Genomic DNA, 22,513 nt, shown 5'->3' with positions numbered 1-22,513 from the left:
CCGTATCTGTGATGGTTGTACACACAGCAGCCCCCTTCCTCCTGTTCTGGGGTCCCCCGCCTGCGGTCCTGGCCCCTCCCTTCTACCAAGTGCCCCCAGAGCAAGCAGCTTGCCATGAGGGCACCCAATCAGACGCACTCATAAGCCGCGGCTCTGCGTGTCCACATACAGGGATGGCTCAGCCCCGCCCCATCTCCTTATTGGCTCACTGGCTGTGATTGACAGCAGCAGGACATTGGTGGGTCGCTCTCAGGTAAGTATGGGGGGGGGAGGAGGGGGGCACACAGAATTTTTCACCTTCTGGCAACCTTCAGCCTTTACAGCCACTTTAACTCCTCCCCCAGCTCCGCCCCCGAGCAACGCTGTATTGAACAGACATCTTCCTCTGCTGAGGACGCAGCATTCCAGGTGTGACTTGTACGACCCCCGCACCACTCAGTGGTTCCTCCCACGGACCCCCATGTCCCTCTGATAGTAAAGTCGGCAGGAGAAACCACTGAAGAATCGTTCTCAGTCTTCCCCTCCCCCATCCCAACGATCATAATACAAGTAATAAAGGAGTGAGGAGCCATCTGCCCCGCCGGAGGGAGGAGACCAACTTCCTGCAGAGTCGGGTACCCCCCCCCCCCCCCCCCCGGGTGCTGTGGACTCATCTGCCAAGCCCCTCCTTCACTACAGGACTCAGCAGTGGAAGAGACCACAATATGCTGCAGGGGACACAGACATCCAACCCGTGTCAGGTGATGCCGAGTCTCCAATAAGCTGAAGCGGTAATATGGGGGGGAGGGGCCGGTCTTTTTTTTTTTTTTATTTGTAGGAGTTTTTTTTTAACCACTGTAAGTCCAGACTGTTCTTCCCCTTTCCTGGCTGAGGGCCGGCTTCGGGGCCGAGGGTCGGCTTCGGGGCCGAGGGTCGGCTTCGGGGCCGAGGGTCGGCTTCGGGGCCGAGGGTCGGCTTCGGGGACGAGGGCCGGCTTCGGGGACGAGGGCCGGCTTCGGGGACGAGGGTCGGCTTCGGGGCCGAGGGCCGGCTTCAGGGTCGAGGGTCGGCTTCAGGGACGAGGGCCGGCTTCAGGGCCGAGGGCCGGCTTCGGGGTCGAGGGTTGGGTTCAGGGCCGAGGGTCGGCTTGAGGGCCGGCTTCAGGGCCGAGGGCCGGCTTCGGGGCCGAGGGCCGGCTTCGGGGCCGAGGGCCGGCTTCGGGGCCGAGGGTCGGCTTCGGGGCCCACGGTCGGCTTCGGGGCCGACGGCCGGCTTCAGGGACGAGGGTCGGCTTCAGGGCCGACGGCCGGCTTCAGGGACGAGGGTCGGCTTCAGGGCCCACGGTCGGCTTCGGGGCCGAGGGTCGGCTTCGGGGACGATGGTTGGCTTCGGGGACGAGGGTCGGCTTCGGGGACGAGGGTCTGCTTCGGGGCCGAGGGTCGGCTTCAGGGACGAGGGTCGGCTTCAGGGTCGAGGGTCGGCTTCAGGGACGAGGGTCGGCTTCAGGGCCGAGGGTCGGCTTCAGGGACGATGGTCGGCTTCGGGGCCCACGGTCGGCTTCGGGGCCCACGGTCGGCTTCGGGATGCACGGTCGGCTTCGGGGACGAGGGTCGGCTTCGGGGCCGACGGCCGGCTTCAGGGACGAGGGTCGGCTTCAGGGCCGACGGCCGGCTTCAGGGACGAGGGTCGGCTTCGGGGCCCACGGTCGGCTTCGGGGCTGAGGGTCGGCTTCGGGGCCCACGGTCGGCTTCGGGGCTGAGGGTCGGCTTCGGGGACGAGGGCCGGCTTCGGGGACGAGGGCCGGCTTCAGGGCCGACGGCCGGCTTCAGGGACGAGGGTCGGCTTCGGGGACGATGGTCGGCTTCGGGGCCCACGGTCGGCTTCAGGGCCGACGGCCGGCTTCGGGGACGAGGGCCGGCTTCGGGGACGAGGGCCGGCTTCGGTGACGAGGGTCGGCTTCGGGGCCCACAGTCGGCTTCGGGGACGAGGGCCGGCTTCGGGGACGAGGGTCGGTTTGGGGGTTTTGCTACATAAAGGAAAAAAGACTAAAACATTTGAAGTTTTTCTTCATTTCTGTTATAACATCTTTCAAATAAATGTATTCGGCTCCATTTCTTGGGTGAAAATCCCCCAAATTCGGGTTTAGGATTCCGTCTGCAGGGAAGATATCGAGTCCACAGACTATGAGATCTGACAATCGATCGATCCCGATGGACTGACGGACATTTCCTGAGGCCCTAAAATGTCAGGAGGGTACAACCCCCCCACCCCCAAATGTCAGGAGGGTACAACCCCCCCACCCCCAAATGTCAGGAGGGTACAACCCCCCGAATGTCAGGACGGTACAACCCCCCCGAATGTCAGGACGGTACAACCCCCCCGAATGTCAGGACGGTACAACCCCCCCAAATGTCAGGACGGTACAACCCCCCCAAATGTCAGGAGAGTACAACCCCCCCGAATGTCAGGACGGTACAACCCCCCCGAATGTCAGGAGAGTACTCTCCCCCCCCCCCCCAAATGTCAGGACGGTACAACCCCCCCAAATGTCAGGAGAGTACTTCTCCCCCCCCCAAATGTCAGGCGAGTACAACCCCCCCACAAATGTCAGGAGAGTACAACCCCCCCGAATGTCAGGAGAGTACTCCCCCCCCCCCCCAAATGTCAGGAGAGTACAACCCCCCCAAATGTCAGGACGGTACAAATCCTCCCAAATGACCCGTTTTTGGAAAGCAGACATTCGGAGGGATTGGAGGGGGGGGGGGGGGGGGTTTGAAGTTGTCATTTTTGTTAGAATTCTTTGGAAAATGAAGAAATAAATACATTTTTTCACACAAAGTTTCAATTTTCTAAGATATGTTTGACACACAGGATGGACATGACACACAGGATGGACATGACACACAGGATGGACATGACACACAGGATGGGCATGACACACAGGATGGACATGACACGCAGGGTGGACATGACACGCAGGATGGACATGACACGCAGGATGGACATGACACGCAGGATGGACATGACACACAGGATGGACATGACACCCCAAAACCCCTTTCTGCTCTGAGGATGGGGGACACCACGGGACGGACTGTATACCGGACGTTGTATCGTGTGCGTCCCACAAACCGACCAATCAAATCCCTGTACAGCGATGGGGGCCTCGAGATTGGACGCAGACTCCCCTCCCCCACCCTCCGCCATCACAGAGATTCGGTACAGGCCGGGCAGCCGATGCGAGGCCGACGTGTCCCTCCCGCAGAGAGCCTGGAAGCAGCACAATGGACGCACCCGGATCCTGTGTGTAGTGCAGAGAACAATGGGGAATGGGAGTAATATTTACACTTCCAGGAAAAGCAGAGGAGCGCCGCCATGGTGGGCGGGATGGGCAGTGCGGATGGTGGGGGCAGCGGATGGTGGGCGCGGTGGGTGGTGCGGCTGGTGGGGGCAGCGGATGGTGGGCGCGGTGGGTGGTGGGGGCAGCGGATGGTGGGCGGGGTGGGTGGTGGGGGCAGCGGATGGTGGGCGGGATGGGCAGTGCGGATGGTGGGGGCAGCGGATGGTGGGCGGGATGGGCAGTGCGGATGGTGGGGGCGGTGGGCAGTGCGGATGGTGGGGGCAGCGGATGGTGGGCGGGGTGGGTGGTGCGGCTGGTGGGGGCAGCGGATGGTGGGCGCGGTGGGTGGTGCGGCTGGTGGGGGCAGCGGATGGTGGGCGCGGTGGGTGGTGCGGCTGGTGGGATTCATTAACACAGTGTTTCTCATCTCCAGTCCTCATGGACCCCCAACAGGTCATGTTTTCAGGATTTCCATTGTTTTGCACAGGTGATTTGATCAGTTTCACTGCCTCAGTAATTACAGCTGTTTCATCTGAGGGAAATCCTGAAAACATGACCTGTTGGGGGTCCAGGAGGACTGGAGATGAGAAACACTTAAAGTGATAATAAAGTCTTACAAGAGAAACGGGCGCCTCCTGCAGGCTCAGGAACTACACCCTCCCATTCTGCCCCCCCCGTCTGGAACTACACCCTCCCATTCTGCCCCCCCCGTCTGGAACTACACCCTCCCATTCTGCCCCCGTCTGGAACTACACCCTCCCATTCTGCCCCCCATCTGCAACTGCCTTCCCATTCTTCCCCCCCATCTGGATCTACACCCTCCCATTCTGCCCCCCCCCATCTGGATCTACACCCTCCCATTCTGCCCCCCCCCCCCGTCTGGATCTACACCCTCCCATTCTGCCCCCCGTCTGGAACTACACCCTCCCATTCTGCCCTCCCCCGTCTGGAACTACACCCTCCCATTTTGCCCCCCGTCTGGAACTACACCCTCCCATTCTGCCCCCCGTCTGGATCTACACCCTCCCATTCTGCCCCCCCCGTCTGGAACTACACCCTCCCATTCTGCCCTCCCCCGTCTGGAACTACACCCTCCCATTCTGCCCTCCCCCATCTGGAACTACACCCTCCCATTCTGCCCTCCCCCGTCTGGAACTACACCCTCCCATTCTGCCCCCCGTCTGGAACTACACCCTCCCATTCTGCCCTCCCCCGTCTGGAACTACACCCTCCCATTCTGCATTAAGCCAGACTGATTGTAAACTGGAAGCTTTATTAACATAACAGGACAAACAGACAAGAAGTACAAATCACCGATATTAAACATCCTGACACAGTGAAAGGATTACGCTGTATGTGGCAATAGGTCCATGCTCCCCAGCGATGCTGCCTGTAGGGGATATATGTTCCTTCCATGCTCCCCAGCGATGCTGCCTGTAGGGGATATATGTTCCTTCCATGCTCCCCAGCGATGCTGCCTGTAGGGGATATATGTTCCTTCCATCCTCCCCAGCGATGCTGCCTGTAGGGGATATACGTTCCTTCCATCCTCCCCAGCGATGCTGCCTGTAGGGGATATACGTTCCTTCCATCCTCCCCAGCGATGCTGCCTGTAGGGGATATACGTTCCTTCCATCCTCCCCAGCGATGCTGCCTGTAGGGGATATATGTTCCTTCCATCCTCCCCAGCGATGCTGCCTGTAGGGGATATACGTTCCTTCCATCCTCCCCAGCGATGCTGCCTGTAGGGGATATATGTTCCTTCCATCCTCCCCAGCGATGCTGCCTGTAGGGGATATACGTTCCTTCCATCCTCCCCAGCGATGCTGCCTGTAGGGGATATACGTTCCTTCCATCCTCCCCAGCGATGCTGCCTGTAGGGGATATATGTTCCTTCCATCCTCCCCAGCGATGCTGCCTGTAGGGGATATATGTTCCGTCCATGCTCCCCAGCGATGCTGCCTGTAGGGGATATACGTTCCATCCATACTGCACAGAATTTGGCCTAGTGCTCTTAAGTCTCCTGGATCTTTACTGTAGCACTACCCTCTTAGGAGTCACTGAGTTTTGGGCCCCCCTATAGTCCTGCGCAGCCAGGCAACACGCATCCTCCCATCCAGACTTGCACCCAGGTGACAGTAACCAGTCCTTGAGCTTGTTTTTTTGGATTTTATTAGGGGAATTAGAACTTGGATGGGGGGAGGGGAGCATGGTATGCCCAGGGGTAATAGAGGACTATATACAAGTCTTTACAGAAACAATTCTCTTCCAGAGAGCTGGGCCAGCATCTGCTGTACCACCCCAGATACCCCTTATCCAGCTATTCTGGGCAGGGGTTCCAGTACCTGTCACTTTAAGAGAAGACAGTCCCAGGTAAAAAGCTAATCCAGTTTCCCACCAGAGTGCCTCCTTCCTCTTACTGGCCCTGGGGGGGGGGGGGTGCAGGTCTACTAACTCAGTCCTTCTCCTTTGCTGCTGGTGGGTCATTGCTACCAGGCCTTCTAGCTGGGCCGCTCCTTCCCTGCTGCACAGGTGGTCCTCACTCTGGGGGCCGATGAAGTCCTGAGCTTTCCTCCTTCCTAGCTCCTCTGCCTGGAGGTGAGCCTCTTCCAATCTGGGCCCCCTCCCAGCCTCCTGCTCTCCTGCCTCACATCCTCATCTTCCACAGAACTCTCCTCCTGCTGAGCAGGCTCAGTCACTCTTAAGAGCTGTCCTGGCCCCTTGCCAAGCCTCCTGTTGGGGATTGGCCAGGATCCCTTGAGAGTACAGACTAGCCACTCCTCACCCCCGCCCACTGCTTCTAGATCTTTCTCCAAAGTTTCAGAGCAGGGAGAAGTCTCATAGAGCTGATTTGCAGAGCTTCTCATCTGACCACAATCTGACCCCTCTGACTATCACACCTGGCCTGCTACCCAACCCTTCTGAGAATTAGAATCTAGCTCCCCCTAGCTACCTAGCAGGGTGCTACATTACCTAAATGCATTCTATGACACCCCTCCTCACCCCCTTATATTTATCTGAGCCCCACTGTGATCCAGCACTGTGCATGAGAGCTGCGGCTCTCCCGGCTCTGTCCCTCCTTACTTGGCAGATTGATAGCAGCGGGAGCCATTGGCTTTTGTCAATCAAATCCAGTGATGTGGGGCCAAGCTACCTTGTCTGTGTCAGATGCAGACAGGGAGGCTCGGGAGCAAGCCCGCACAAGTGTTCCCATTCAAAGTGTCTTTCTATGTGACCACTGGACAGGGGGAGGAGCCAGAGACCTGAAAGGAGGAGGATCGGGCTGCTCTGTGCAAAACCATTGCAGAGTCGGGAAGTATGACATGTTTATTAAAAAACCCTGAAGCTTTATTATCACTTTACGATGGAGTCTGAGTTCCCGAGATGCACCGACTTCCTTCTCAGAATGAGAGAGTTTGTATATTCGGCTAAACAGTCTCTGGGTTCTGTAAAACAGGAAATGTATTCTGGGCGCCATCTAGTGGCCAAATCTAATACTGCAGGCAGGACAGGCATGATCAATCTCCCTGCTGGAGGCAGAACAGTCACAATGTGATAGTAGACACCGTGCAAGAGGACAGACGTACCGTCCAAACAGAGACCACCAGCACCCCAACGTCACCCTGTCGCCATCACCCCCTTCTGTCACCCCTCCATCACCTCTTCTGTCACCCCAACGTCACCTCTTCTGTCACCCCGCCGTCACCTCTTCTGTCACCCCAACGTCACCTCTTCTGTCACCCCTCCGTCACCTCTTCTGTCACCCCTCCATCACCTCTTCTGTCACCCCTCCGTCACCTCTTCTGTCACCCCTCCATCACCTCTTCTGTCACCCCTCCGTCACCTCTTCTGTCACCCCATCGTCACCTCTTCTGTCACCCCTCCATCACCTCTTCTGTCACACCATCGTCACCTCTTCTGTCACCCCTCCATCACCTCTTCTGTCAACCCGCCATCACCTCTTCTGTCACCCCTCCATCACCTCTTCTGTCACCCCTCCATCACCTCTTCTGTCACCCCTCCGTCACCTCTTCTGTCACCCCTCCATCACCTCTTCTGTCACCCCTCCGTCACCTCTTCTGTCACCCCTCCATCACCTCTTCTGTCACCCCTCCGTCACCTCTTCTGTCACCCCTCCATCACCTCTTCTGTCACACCATCGTCACCTCTTCTGTCACCCCTCCGTCACCTCTTCTGTCACCCCTCCGTCACCTCTTCTGTCACCCCTCCATCACCTCTTCTGTCAACCCGCCATCACCTCTTCTGTCACACCATCGTCACCTCTTCTGTCACCCCTCCATCACCCCACCGACACCTCTTCTGTCACCCCTCCATCACCTCTTCTGTCACCCCTCCGTCACCTCTTCTGTCACCCCTCCATCACCTCTTCTGTCACCCCTCCGTCACCTCTTCTGTCACACCATCGTCACCTCTTCTGTCACCCTGCTATCAGCCCTCCATCACCACTTCTGTCACCACACCATCATCCCGCCGTCACCCCAACATCACCTTGTCATCACCCTCAGCTGTCACCTCTTCTGTCAACCCACCATCATACCACTGTCACCCCTCCATCACCTCTTCTGTCACCCCTCCATCACCTCTTCTGTCACCCCTCCATCACCTCTTCTGTCACCCCTCCATCACCTCTTCTGTCACCCCACCATCACCTCTTCTGTCACCCTGCCGTCACCTTGTCGTCACCCCTCTATCGCCTCTTCTGTCACTCCACCATCACATCAACGTCACCTCTTCTGTCACCCCTCCATCACCTCTTCTGTCAACCCGCCATCACCACTTCTGTCACCCCTCCATCACCTCTTCTGTCACCCCTCCGTCACCTCTTCTGTCACCCCTCCGTCACCTCTTCTGTCACCCCTCCGTCACCTCTTCTGTCACCCCTCCGTCACCTCTTCTGTCACCCCTCCATCACCTCTTCTGTCACCCCTCCGTCACCTCTTCTGTCACCCCTCCATCACCTCTTCTGTCACACCATCGTCACCTCTTCTGTCACCCCTCCGTCACCTCTTCTGTCACCCCTCCGTCACCTCTTCTGTCACCCCTCCGTCACCTCTTCTGTCACCCCTCCATCACCTCTTCTGTCAACCCGCCATCACCTCTTCTGTCACACCATCGTCACCTCTTCTGTCACCCCTCCATCACCCCACCGACACCTCTTCTGTCACCCCTCCATCACCTCTTCTGTCACCCCTCCATCACCTCTTCTGTCACCCCTCCGTCACCTCTTCTGTCACCCCTCCATCACCTCTTCTGTCACCCCTCCGTCACCTCTTCTGTCACACCATCGTCACCTCTTCTGTCACCCTGCTATCAGCCCTCCATCACCACTTCTGTCACCACACCATCATCCCGCCGTCACCCCAACATCACCTTGTCATCACCCCCAGCTGTCACCTCTTCTGTCAACCCACCATCACACCACTGTCACCCCTCCATCACCTCTTCTGTCACCCCTCCATCACCTCTTCTGTCACCCCTCCATCACCTCTTCTGTCACCCCACCATCACCTCTTCTGTCACCCTGCCGTCACCTTGTCGTCACCCCTCTATCGCCTCTTCTGTCACTCCACCATCACATCAACGTCACCTCTTCTGTCACCCCACCATCACTTCTTCTGTCACCCCTCCATCACCTCTTCTGTCACCCCTCCATCACCTCTTCTGTCACCCCTCCATCACCTCTTCGGTCACCCCTCCATCACCTCTTCTGTCACCCCTCCATCACCTCTTCCGTCCCCACCATCACCCCACCAACACCTCTCTGTCATCCCTGTCAACACTTCCATCTTCACCTGCTCCTCCTTCTGGGTATGTGTGCTCCAACCGTCTGAATGTCGGAGTCATGACATCACTCCGGCACACGCGTGTCAGCAGCCATTGGCGATGTGCGGACAGAATTGGGGGACTTACCTGCAGGAACAAGATGGAAGCCGTGGTCTGGGAACACTAAAGTTCTTGTAAATGCTTCCATATACACGGAGGTGATAATGACCGAGTGTGTACAACGCGCCTCAGGTGACACACAGAGAGGAAGCAAATCCTCCTACATACGTTGTACCTGTTTATCTGCAGCCATCTCCCCTCTACAGCCATTCAGACCGGATTCACACTGCAGGGACAGCACAGAGGAGCCTGCGGGAGCGGAGGATCGGGTAACTCCGTCCCTGTGTGTGCTTGCTGCATCTTTGTCGGTAAGCATTCTATGGAGTAAGATGGTGAAACAGCACATGTGCGATCCCCCTCTACATGACCCGTGATCCCCTTCTACATGGCACATGTGTGATCCTCCTGTACATGACACACGTGTGATATGCCTCAATAAGTCACACGTATTATCCGCCTGTACATGACACATGTATGATCCGCCTATACATGAAACACGTGTGATCCCCCTCTACATGGCACACGTATGATCCACCTCTACAAAGCACATGTGTGATCCGCCTCTACATGCCACACGTATGATCCGCCAGTACATGACAAATGTATGATCTGCCTCTACATGGCACACGTACGATCCGCCTCTACGTGGCACACGTGATCCCCTTTACACGGTACATGTATGATCCATCTCTACACAGCACACGTATGATTCCCCTGTACACAGCACATATATGATCCCCCTACAAGGCACACGTGTGATCCAGCTCTACATGGCACACGTTTGATCTGCCTCTACACAGCACATGTATGATCCCCCTACACGACACGTGTGATCTGCCTCTACATAGCACATGTGTGATCCGCCTCTACACAGCACACGTATGATCACCCTCTACACAGCACATGTATGATCCCCCTCTACATGGCACATGTGTGATCTGCCTCTACATGGCACACCTGTGATCCCCCTCTACTTGGCACACGTGTGATATCCCTCTACATGGCACACATATGAATGCCCCTCTACACAGCACATGTATAATCCCCCTCTACACGGCACACATGTGATCTTCCTCTACATGGCACACGTGTGATTGCCCCTCTACATGGTGCACGTATGATCCCCCTCTACACGGCATATGTATGATCCTCCTCTACACAGCACATGTATGATCCCCGTCTACACGGCACCTGTGTGATCTGCCCCTACATGGCACACGTGTGATATCCCTCTACATGGCACACGTATGATCCCCCTCTACAAGGCACACGTGTGATCTGCCTCTACATGGCACACGTCCCCTCTACACGGCGCGCGTATGATCCCCCTCTACATGGCATATGTATGATCCCCCTCTACACAGCACATGTATGATACCCCTCTACACAGCACACGTATGATCCCCCTGTACATGACACACGTATGAACCCCTTGTACATGACACACGTATGATCCCCCTGTACACGACACGTATGATCCTCCTGTACATGACACACGTATGATCCCCCTCTACATGGCACACGCGTGATCCACCTCTACATGGCACATGTGTGATCCCCTTCTACAGGACACTTATGAGTCCCCCTCTGCATGGCACACGTATGATCCACCTCTATATGGCACACGCATGATCCCCCTGTACATGACACACATATGACCCCCCTCTACATGGTACACGTATGATTTGCCTGTACACGGCCTTTCCTGGCCCCCCAGGAGAATGAGGCGTTAACCTCTGCAGTGCCGGCGCAGTCTGGCGATGAATTGTTTCTTGGAGGAAATGATCCTTTCCTGCCGGTGATTGGAGGGGAGGATGGTGGGTGGCCCCGCCCATTTGTCAGCCAAGGTGATATAAGACCCGGAGGAGCTCCCAGCGCTCAGTCCTGGGGGGGAGTCCAGAAAGTCAGGTGATGAAGACACCATGGGCAGCAAAGCGACCCGAGAAGACTTCCAATGGACCTACAGCGAGCAACCACACAGCAGACGCCGGCAAGAAATACTAGGTACACCCCAGATCCACCATACTGGGGGGGGGTACACCCCAGATCCATCACACTGGGGGGGGGTACACCCCAGATCCACCACACTGGGAGGGGGTACACCCCAGATCCATCACACTGGGGGGGGGGGTACACCCCAGATCCACCACACGGGGGGGTACACCCCAGATCCATCACACTGTGGGGGGTACACCCCAGATCCACCACACTGGGGGGGGGTACACCCCAGATCCATCACACAGGGGGAGGTACACCCCAGATCCATCACACCGGGAGGGGGTACACCTCAGATCCTACACACTGGGGGGGGGGTACACCCCAGATCCATCACATCGGGGGGGGGTACACCCCAGATCCAACACACCGGGGGGAGGTACACCCCAGATCCATCACACTGGGAGGGGGTACACCCCAGATCCACCACACTGGGGGGGTACACTCCAGATCCACCACACCGCGGGGGGGGGGGGTACACCCCAGATCCATCACACCGGGGGGAAATACACCCCAGATCTACCACACCGGGGGGGGGTACACCCCAGATCCACACCGGGGGGGGGAGGTACACCCCAGATCCAACACACCGGGGGGAGGTACACCCCAGATCCATCACACTGGGGGGGAGGTACACCCCAGATCCATCACACCAGGGGGGAAGTACACCCCCGATCCTCCACACCGCGGGGGGGGGGTACACCCGAGATCCACCACACTGGGGGGGTACACCCCAGATCCATCACACTGGGAGGGGGTACACCCCAGATCCATCACGCCGGGGGGGGGAGGTACACCCCAGATCCACCACACCGGGGGGGTACACCCCAGATCCACACCGGGGGGGGGAGGTACACCCCAGATCCATCACACTGGGGGGGGGAGGAACACCCCAGATCCAACACACCGGGGGGAGGTACACCCCAGATCCATCACACCGGGGGGAAGTACACCCCAGATCCACCACACTGGGGAAGGTACACCCCAGATCCATCACACCGGGGGGTACACCCCAGATCCACCACACCGGGGGGGGTACACCCAGATCCACCACACCAGGGGGGAAGTACACCCCCGATCCTCCACACCGCGGGGGGGGGGTACACCCGAGATCCACCACACTGGGGGGGTACACCCCAGATCCATCACACTGGGAGGGGGTACACCCCAGATCCATCACGCCGGGGGGGGAGGTACACCCCAGATCCACCACACCGGGGGGGTACACCCCAGATCCATCACACCGGGGGGAAGTACACCCCAGATCCATCACACCGGGGGGTACACCCCAGATCCACCACACTGGGGAAGGTACACCCCAGATCCATCACACCGGGGGGTACACCCCAGATCCACCACACTGGGGGGGAGGTACACCCAGATCCACCACACCGGGGGGGGGGGGGTACACCCAGATCCACCACACCGGGGGGGGAGGTACACCCCAGATCCATCACACTGGGGGGGGGGAGGAACACCCCAGGTCCACCACACCGGGGGGGGGGTACACCCCAGATCCATCACACCGGGGGGGGGGAGGTACACCCCAGATCCACCACACTGTGGGGGGGAGGTACACCCCAGATCCATCACACTGTGGGGGGAGGTACACCCCAGATCCACCACTCCGGGGGGGTTACACCCCAGATCCATCACACCAGGGGGGGGAGGTACACCCCAGATCCATCACACCGGGGGGGGGGGTACACCCCAGATCCATCACTCCGGGGGAAGTACACCCCAGATCCAACACACCGGGGGGAGGTACACCCCAGATCCACCACACTGGGGGGGAGGTACACCCCAGATCCATCACACTGTGGGGGGAGGTACACCCCAGATCCATCACACCGGGGGAGGTACACCCCAGATCCACCACACTGGGGGGGAGGTACACCCCAGATCCATCACACGGGGGGGGCACACCCCAGATCCATCACACCGGGGGAGGTACACCCCAGATCCATCCATTATGGAGCAATGACCTGGAACAGCAACTGATTGGTGGATCAGAACCCAGAACTGAGCTTGTGATTGGTTGCTGCACTTTGTGTCGCACCGATTTATTATGTAGACGACATGGACTCTCGGATCCCACCCTGCACCTGTCCCGGGCCCTCAGATCCCACCCTGCGCCTGTCCCGGGCCCTCACATCCCACCCTGCACATGTCCCCGGGCCCTCAGATCCCACCCTGTACAGGTCCCCAGGCCCTCAGATCCCACCCTGCGCCTGTCCCAGGCCCTCGAATCCCACCCTGCTCCTGTCCATGGTCCTCGAATCCCACCCTGCACCTGTCCCGGGCCCTCAGATCCCACCCTGCGCCTGTCCCGGGCCCTCACATCCCACCCTGCACATGTCCCCGGGCCCTCAGATCCCACCCTGTACAGGTCCCCAGGCCCTCAGATCCCACCCTGCGCCTGTCCATGGTCCTCGAATCCCACCCTGCGCCTGTCCTGGACCCTCGGATCCCATCCTGCGCCTGTCCCGGGCCTTCGGATCCAACCCTGCGCCTGTCCCGGACCCTTGGATCCCATCCTGCGCCTGTCCTGGACCCTCGGATCCCACCCTGCGCCTGTCCCGGGCCCTCGGATCCCACCCTGCGCCTGTCCCGGGCCCTCGGATCCCACCCTGCGCCTGTCCCGGGCCCTCGGATCCCACCCTGCGCCCGTCTCGGGCCCTCGGATCCCACCCTTCGCCCGTCCCAGGCCCTCGGATCCCACCCTGCGCCTGGCCCTCGGATCCCACCCTGCGCCTGTCCCGGGCCCTCGGATCCCACCTTGCGCCTGTCCCGGGCCCTCGGATCCCACCCTGCGCCTGTCCCGGGCCCTTGGATCCCACCCTTCGCCTGTCCCGGGCCCTCGGATCCCACACTGCGCCTGTCCCGGGCCCTCGGATCCCACCCTGCGCCTGTCCCGGGCCCTCGGATCCCACCCTGTGCCTGGCCCTGGCCCTCGGATCCCACCCTGCGCCTGTCCCGGGCCCTCGGATCCCACCCTTGCACATGTCCCGGGCCCTCAGATCCCACCCTGCGCCTGTCCCGGGCCCTCGGATCCCACCCTGCGCCTGTCCCGGGCCCTCGGATCCCACCCTGCGCCTGGCCCTGGCCCTCGGATCCCACCCTTGCACATGTCCCGGGCCCTCAGATCCCACCCTGCGCCTGTCCCGGGCCCTCGGATCCCACCCTGCGCCTGGCCCTGGCCCTCGGATCCCACCCTTGCACATGTCCCGGGCCCTCAGATCCCACCCTGCGCCTGTCCCGGGCCCTCGGATCCCACCCTGCGCCTGGCCCTGGCCCTCGGATCCCACCCTGCACATGTCCCGGGCCCTCAGATCCCACCCTGAGCCATATCTACTGGTAGATCTTTGGTCTGACAGAAATGGTACAACCAGATTGGAAGGTGTATGGCCGTTTGCAGAGTTCTGTGTATCACAACAACTGACACTTTGTAATCAAAATTCTTCATTTTACTGTTTTTTACATTTATTCCCTCTGAGCTGCGGATCTCCTGCAGCCTCTTTGCAGCCACTTCCTGTCTCCATACACTCCAGTGATGGCGGCCTGGCATTCCTAAGGGCGGGGTTCCTGATGGTGACACCAGTGGCCATGTCGGTGTCATGTGCTGGAACGGTCACCTGTAGTCTTTGTCAGAATTCCGTGGGGGGGGGGGGGGTGACAACACAGGAGGACATCTGGAGTCCGGGGTCAGAGGGGGACACATCTCCCATGTGATGGCAGCTCCATGGTCGTATGTACCCTCCACCCCTCCCATACCCGCCATGTCAGTGGGAGGAATAGTGCCCCACCATTGGTGTCAGTCGGAGGAATAGTGCCCCATCATTGGTGTCAGTGGGAGGAATAGTGCCCCATCATTGGTGTCAGTGGGAGGAATAGTGCCCCATCCTTGGTGTCAGTCGGAGGAATAGTGCCCCATCGTTGGTGTCAGTGGGAGGAATAGTGCCCCGTCATTGGTGTCAGTGGGAGGAATAGTGCCCCGTCATTGGTGTCAGTGGGAGGAATAGTGCCCCATCATTGGTGTCAGTGGGAGGAATAGTGCCCCATCATTGGTGTCAGTGGGAGGAATAGTGCCCCATCATTGGTGTCAGTGGGAGGAATAATGCCCCATCATTGGTGTCAGTGGATGGAATAGCGCCCCGTCATTGGTGTCAGTGGGAGGAATAGCGCCCCGTCATTGGTGTCAGTGGGAGGAATAGTGTCCCATCATTGGTGTCAGTGGGAGGAATAGTGTCCCATCATTGGTGTCAGTGGGAGGAATAGCGCCCCATCATTGGTGTCAGTGGAGGAATAGTGTCCCATCATTGGTGTCAGTGGGAGGAATAGTGCCCCATCGTTGGTATCAGTGGGAGGAATAGTGTCCCATCATTGGTGTCAGTGGGAGGAATAGTGTCCCATCATTGGTGTCAGTGGGAGGAATAGCGCCCCATCATTGGTGTCAGTGGAGGAATAGTGCCCTATCATTGGTGTCAGTGGGGGGAATAGTGTCCCATAATTGGTGTCAGTGAGAGGAATAGCGCCCCATCATTGGTGTCAGTGGAGGAATAGCGCCCCATCATTGGTGTCAGTGGGAGGAATAGCACCGCATCATTGGTGTCAGTGGGGGGAATAGTGCCCCATCATTGGTGTCAGTGGAGGAATAGCGACCCATCATTGGTGTCAGTGGGAGGAATAGCGCCCCATCATTGGTGTCAGTGGGAGGAATAGTGTCCCATCATTGGTGTCAGTGGAGGAATAGCACCGCATCATTGGTGTCAGTGGGGGGAATAGTGCCCCATCATTGGTGTCAGTGGAGGAATAGCGACCCATCATTGGTGTCAGTGGGAGGAATAGCGCCCCATCATTGGTGTCAGTGGGAGGAATAGCGCCCCATCATTGGTGTCAGTGGGAGGAATAGCGCCCCATCATTGGTGTCAGTGGGAGGAATAGCGCCCCATCATTGGTGTCAGTGGGAGGAATAGCGCCCCATCATTGGTGTCAGTGGGGGGAATAGCGCCCCATCATTGGTGTCAGTGGGAGGAATAGTGTCCCATCATTGGTGTCAGTGGGAGGAATAGCGCCCCATCATTGGTGTCAGTGGGAGGAATAGCGCCCCATCATTGGTGTCAGTGGGAGGAATAGTGTCCCATCATTGGTGTCAGTGGAGGAATAGCACCGCATCATTGGTGTCAGTGGGGGGAATAGTGCCCCATCATTGGATAGAACCAAGCAAAGGGCGGAGTTTGTAGAGCCGTGTTCTGGAGCGATCCCGGGAGATGTTCTGATCCACGCTCAAACAATGTTTCTTTGTATAAAATCTGCAAACCTGGAATTCTAGTCATAAATGAAAGCAGAAGCCATGAAGTCTTTAGCATTAGTGTAGTGGGGTACCATCACCCCGTCTGAGCTTTGCTGCCCTTCAGCCAACCACTAGCCATGGTTTAATCACATGACTGGCCAACATTCCATCCCAGAGAAGCCTTATTTCCGGGAGAGGGAAGAATTTCATAGCTTCAGTCAATTTGTGGCTTCACGGGATCTGTGGGATTCTATGGTATGTGATGTGTGGGATTCAGGGACATGGGATCTGTGGGATTCAGGGACATGGGATCTGTGGGATTCAGGGACATGGGATCTGTGGGATTCAGGGACATGGGATCTGTGGGATTCAGGGACATGGGATCTGTGGGATTCAGGGACGTGGGATTCAGGGACATGGGATTCAGTGACGTAGGATCTGTGGGATTCAGGGACGTGGGATCCAGGGACATGGGATCTGTGGGTATCTGGGACACGAGATCTGTGGGGAATCTCTGACACGGGCTCTGTGGGATTCTGTGACGTGGGATCTGTGGGATTCAGGGACGTGGGATCCAGGGACATGGGATCTGTGGGTATCTGGGACACGAGATCTGTGGGGAATCTGGGACATGGGATCTGTGAGGAATCTGGGACATGGAATCTGTGGGGAATCTCTGACACTGGATCTGTAGGGAACCTCTGACATGGGATCTGTGGGGAATCTGGGACACGGGATCTGTGGGGAATCTCTGACATGGGATCTGTGGGAATCTAGGACATGGGATCTGTGGGGAATCTCTGACACTGGATCTGTGGGGAACCTCTGACATGGGATCTGTAGGGAATCTGGGACACGGGATCTGTGGGGAATCTCTGACACGGGATCTGTGGGAATCTAGGACATGGGATCTGTGGGGAATCTCTAAAACTGGATCTGTGGTAATCTCTGACACTGGATCTGTGGGGAATCTGACGTGGGATCTGTGGGAATCTTTGACACAGGATCTGTTGGGAATCTGATGTGGAATCTGTGGGGAATATCTGACACGATATCTGTGGGAATCTGACATGGGATCTATGGGGAATCTCTGACACGGGATCTTTGGGAATCTCTGACGTGAGATCTGTGGGATTCAGTGACATGGGATCTGTGGGAATCTGGGACACAGGATCTGTGGGAATCTAGGACATGGGATCTGTGAGGAATCTGGGACATGGAATCTGTGGGGAATCTCTGACACTGGATCTGTAGGGAACCTCTGACATGGGATCTGTGGGGAATCTGGGACACGGGATCTGTGGGGAATCTCTGACATGGGATCTGTGGGAATCTAGGACATGGGATCTGTGGGGAATCTCTGACACTGGATCTGTGGGGAACCTCTGACATGGGATCTGTAGGGAATCTGGGACACGGGATCTGTGGGGAATCTCTGACACGGGATCTGTGGGAATCTAGGACATGGGATCTGTGGGGAATCTCTAAAACTGGATCTGTGGTAATCTCTGACACTGGATCTGTGGGGAATCTGACGTGGGATCTGTGGGAATCTTTGACACAGGATCTGTTGGGAATCTGATGTGGAATCTGTGGGGAATATCTGACACGATATCTGTGGGAATCTGACATGGGATCTATGGGGAATCTCTGACACGGGATCTTTGGGAATCTCTGACGTGAGATCTGTGGGGAATCTCTGACGTGAGATCTGTGGGAATCTCTGACATGGGATCTGTGGGAATCTCTGACATGGGATCTGTGGGAATCTCTGACATGGGATCTGTGGGATTTCTTTCCCCCGGTTTACATACAATGAGTCTTCCAGATGCACGGGTGGCTGTAGCGGCGTGGAGGACCTGGACACGAGGGTTGTCATGGAAATGGTGGAGGTTTCTGTATATTGGGTGAATGTTTGTCTTCAGAGCCCCGCCTCTCTGGTTGAGCTCTTCGCTGCACATTTCGTAAAATGCTTCTTTTTTTTTTTTGCAGCCAAATATCCGGAGATCAAATCCTTGATGGGACCCGACCGCCATCTTAAATGGATCGTCTTGGCGATGGTATTGGCTCAGCTCGTGGCCTGCCGTCTGGTGAGAGACTTGGCTTGGAAATGGGTCCTATTTTGGGCCTATGCCTTTGGCGGCTGTGTGAACCACTCATTGACTCTGGCCATACACGACATATCGCACAACGTGGCCTTCGGGAACCGCCAGGCCAAATGGAACAGGTGGTTCGCCATGATCGCCAACCTGCCCATTGGCATGCCATACTCCGCCTCCTTTAAGAAATACCACATTGACCACCATCGCTATTTAGGAGGAGACAACCTGGATGTGGACATCCCTACAGACTTTGAAGGATGGTTCTTCTGCACTCCCCTCCGTAAGTTGGTATGGCTCATCCTTCAGCCATTGTTCTACGCCTTGAGGCCGCTCTACGTAAATCCCAAGCCGATCACCACGATGGAGATCTGGAATGCCCTTGTGCAGTTCTCGGTGGATCTTCTTTTGTATCACACGTTTGGTCTGAAGCCTGTTGTCTATTTGGTGGCGGGTTCCGTCTTCTGTTTGGGTTTCCACCCGATATCCGGACATTTCATTGCAGAACATTACATGTTCATGAAGGGACACGAGACCTATTCCTACTACGGACCTCTGAATCTGATTACGTTTAATGTTGGCTACCACATGGAGCATCACGACTTTCCCAGCATTCCAGGGAGCAAACTGCCTGCGGTAAGAGCTTCTCTTCTTCTAGAGTCCTGGTGCCCAACCTGTGGTCCAGGGGCAGCATGTGGCACTTAGACACTTATTGTGTGGCCCTTGGACCTCCACAGATAATAGTGTGTGTGTTTTCACCCATGGCATGCAACCTGGAGAGGGACTTTGGGGCAAAGCATCAGGACAGCCATGGCATTCTACAGATTGTGACAGGTGCCCTTCCTAGTGGACCTCTGGACAGTTGTAATCCCCCCTCCCCTGCCAGTGTTCTATGGTTTGTCCCAACCCCTGCAACTGTCACTTTTACTGGACAGCTTGTCCCTTAGCGTTCTGGAAGTGGGAAATGATGGATCCAATGTCAGGATCTACAGGTGGCACAATGGGGGACTCACAAAAACTGCCATGTTGGTGCAACTGACAGACTGAATCATGTATGTTCTTCTTCCGAGTGTATCTAACCATACACGTCCCGGATCCATCCCGCCTCTAGATCCATTACAGGTCCACTTCATTATAGTGTTCATGGCCAGGAGCCAATCCGTGTAGCCTCTGGTCATGTGACTATCAATCCATATGATCTTTGGTTTTGGTTCTTCATCTGGTCCCAAGGGGTTGGGCGTGGTCGCAGTCCATACATTTGTCTCCAGGCCTTCTATAGAGTCTGTATAGTTGGCAGTTCAGTGGCCCTAGAAATCAGATTTGATGTCTTTCTTCCCCGTCAGGTTCACCGGATTGCATCAGAATATTACGACTGTCTTCCCCATCATGAGTCCTGGGCCCGGGTGATCTGGGATTTCATCTTCAATGAGGAGATTGGACCGTATTCACGAGTCAAAAGAAAATGCAAGTTGGCAAATGCGGGTTAAACGTCAAACAAACCTTCATGGGGAAAAACCATTTCAAAATCTCCGCACTGAACGAGGGATGATGGTACCCACCTCTGAGGTCACCCATGTGACTGTATATTCTGGCCCCACCTATGAGGTCACCCATGTGACTATATACTGTCCCCGCCTACGAGGCCTCATGTCTGTATATACTGGCCCCACCTACGAGGTCTCTCATGTGACTGCATATACTGGCCCCACCTACAAGGTCTCTCATGTAACTGACTGGATATACTGGAACCCGCCCAGGAGGCATTTCATGTGACTATATACTGGCCCCACCTACGAGGCCTCATGTCTGTATATACTGGCCCCACCTACAAGGTCTCTCATGTAACTGACTGGATATACTGGCCCCGCCCAGGAGGCATTTCATGTGACTATATACTGGCCCCACCTACGAGGTCTCTCATGTGACTGCATATACTGGCCCCACCTACAAGGTCTCTCATGTAACTGACTGGATATACTGGAACCCGCCCAGGAGGCATTTCATGTGACTATATACTGGCCCCACCTACGAGGCCTCATGTCTGTATATACTGGCCCCACCTACAAGGTCTCTCATGTAACTGACTGGATATACTGGAACCCGCCCAGGAGGCATGTCATGTGACTGTATATACTGTGCCTTCAGTTCTCACACTCTGTGTGCTTTAATATGTGTTAATAAAGTTTTTTTAAGGAGTGGGGGTTGGTAAACAATGAAGATTATCTATGTGCTGTTGGATGGTGCTCAGCTTCTCATTAACAGCAATCAAAGCTCCTGTGTGTGCAGGAGGGCCCCAAGGGCCCCATTGTCCTCAGACTGATGAAAAAAAAAGAGAACTGCTGTAAATGTATTTTCTCTGGTAATTCAGAGACTTCTCATTGATGATCGATCGTCACTGTCTCCATATGTATTGCTGCATGAGATCTCATCGTTATATCTTCAGTGCCGCCTTTATGTATGTGACAGAGGAGGACTCCCGGCATCTCGCAACCCTCCAGGTGACAGACCCTGCATTCCCTATACCCGCTCTCCCCGGACCCCGCATTCCCTACGTCCGCTCTCCCCGGACCCCGCATTCACTACATCCGCTCTCCCCGGACCCCGCATTCACTACATCCGCTCTCCCCGGACCCCGCATTCACTACATCCGCTCTCCCCGGACCCCGCATTCACTATATCCGCTCTCCCCGGACCCCGCATTCACTATATCCGCTCTCCCCGGACCCCGCATTCACTATATCCGCTCTCCCCGGACCCCGCATTCCCTATATCCGCTCTCCCCGGACCCCGCATTCACTATATCCGTTCTCCCCGGACCCCGCATTCACTATATCCGCTCTCCCCGGACCCCGCATTCACTGTGTCCGCTCTCCCCGGACCCCGCATTCACTGTGTCCGCTCTCCCCGGACCCCGCATTCACTGTATCCGCTCTCCCCGGACCCCGCATTCACTGTGTCCGCTCTCCCCGGACCCCGCATTCACTGTATCCGCTCTCCCCGGACCCCACATTCCCTATATCCTCTCTCCCCGGACCCCACATTCACTATATCCGCTCTCCCCGGACCCTCCATTCCCTATATCCGCTCTCCCCGGACCCTCCATTCCCTATATCCGCTCTCCCCGGACCCCGCATTCACTATATCCGCTCTCCCCGGACCCCGCATTCACTGTGTCCGCTCTCCCCGGACCCCGCATTCACTATATCCGCTCTCCCCGGACCCCGCATTCACCATATCCGCTCTCCCCGGACCCCGCATTCACTATATCCGCTCTCCCCGGACCCCGCATTCACTATATCCGCTCTCCCCGGACCCCGCATTCACCATATCCGCTCTCCCCGGACCCCGCATTCACTATATCCTCTCCCCGGACCCCGCATTCACTATATCCGCTCTCCCGGACCCCGCATTCACTGTGTCCGCTCTCCCCGGACCCCGCATTCACCGTATCCGCTCTCCCCGGACCCCGCATTCACCATATCCGCTCTCCCCGGACCCCGCATTCACTATATCCGCTCTCCCCGGACCCCGCATTCACTATATCTGCTCTCCCCGGACCCCGCATTCACTATATCCGCTCTCCCCGGACCCCGCATTCACTATATCCGCTCTCCCCGGACCCCGCATTCACTATATCCGCTCTCCCCGGACCCCGCATTCACTATATCCGCTCTCCCCGGACCCCGCATTCACTATATCCGCTCTCCCCGGACCCCGCATTCACTATATCTGCTCTCCCCGGACCCCGCATTCACTATATCCGCTCTCCCCGGACCCCGCATTCACTATATCCGCTCTCCCCGGACCCCGGCGGGAGAGGGGAGGCCCCCCCCCCAAGCTGTGCACCCCAGCAGGCAGGACTCTGCAGAAAATCCCCCTCTGGTGGCACCCCCAATACTCTCC

General features: G+C 57.3%; 1 protein-coding gene across 3 annotated transcripts in view; it reads left to right on the top strand.

Moving 5' to 3' along the window:
- The window catches only part of LOC149430691 (sphingolipid delta(4)-desaturase/C4-monooxygenase DES2-like), a 35,894-nt gene extending 15,088 nt beyond the window's left edge, over positions 1-20,806 (top strand). The window contains exons 1-3 of one of the 3 annotated variants that reach the window (XM_089666093.1): positions 10,500-11,227; positions 18,504-19,246; positions 19,954-20,806. In XM_089666093.1, the coding sequence (XP_089522219.1) occupies positions 11,146-11,227; positions 18,504-19,246; positions 19,954-20,097 (969 nt within the window). In that variant the 5' untranslated portion in view covers positions 10,500-11,145 and the 3' untranslated portion in view covers positions 20,098-20,806. Of the gene's footprint in view, positions 1-10,499; positions 11,228-16,916; positions 19,247-19,953 lie in introns of those variants that run through there. The other 2 variants (XM_089666094.1, XM_089666092.1) reach the window with 2 other exon arrangements.
- The last annotated feature ends 1,707 nt before the right edge of the window (positions 20,807-22,513 follow it).

The sequence above is a fragment of the Staurois parvus genome, unplaced genomic scaffold, assembly GCF_062004578.1.
Source record: "Staurois parvus isolate SC_StPar_1 unplaced genomic scaffold, SC_StPar_1.0 ptg002522l, whole genome shotgun sequence".
NCBI classification, from domain to species: domain Eukaryota; kingdom Metazoa; phylum Chordata; class Amphibia; order Anura; family Ranidae; genus Staurois; species Staurois parvus.
The sequence above is the reverse complement of the archived record's forward strand: the minus strand, read 5'-3'. Positions and strand labels throughout refer to the sequence as shown.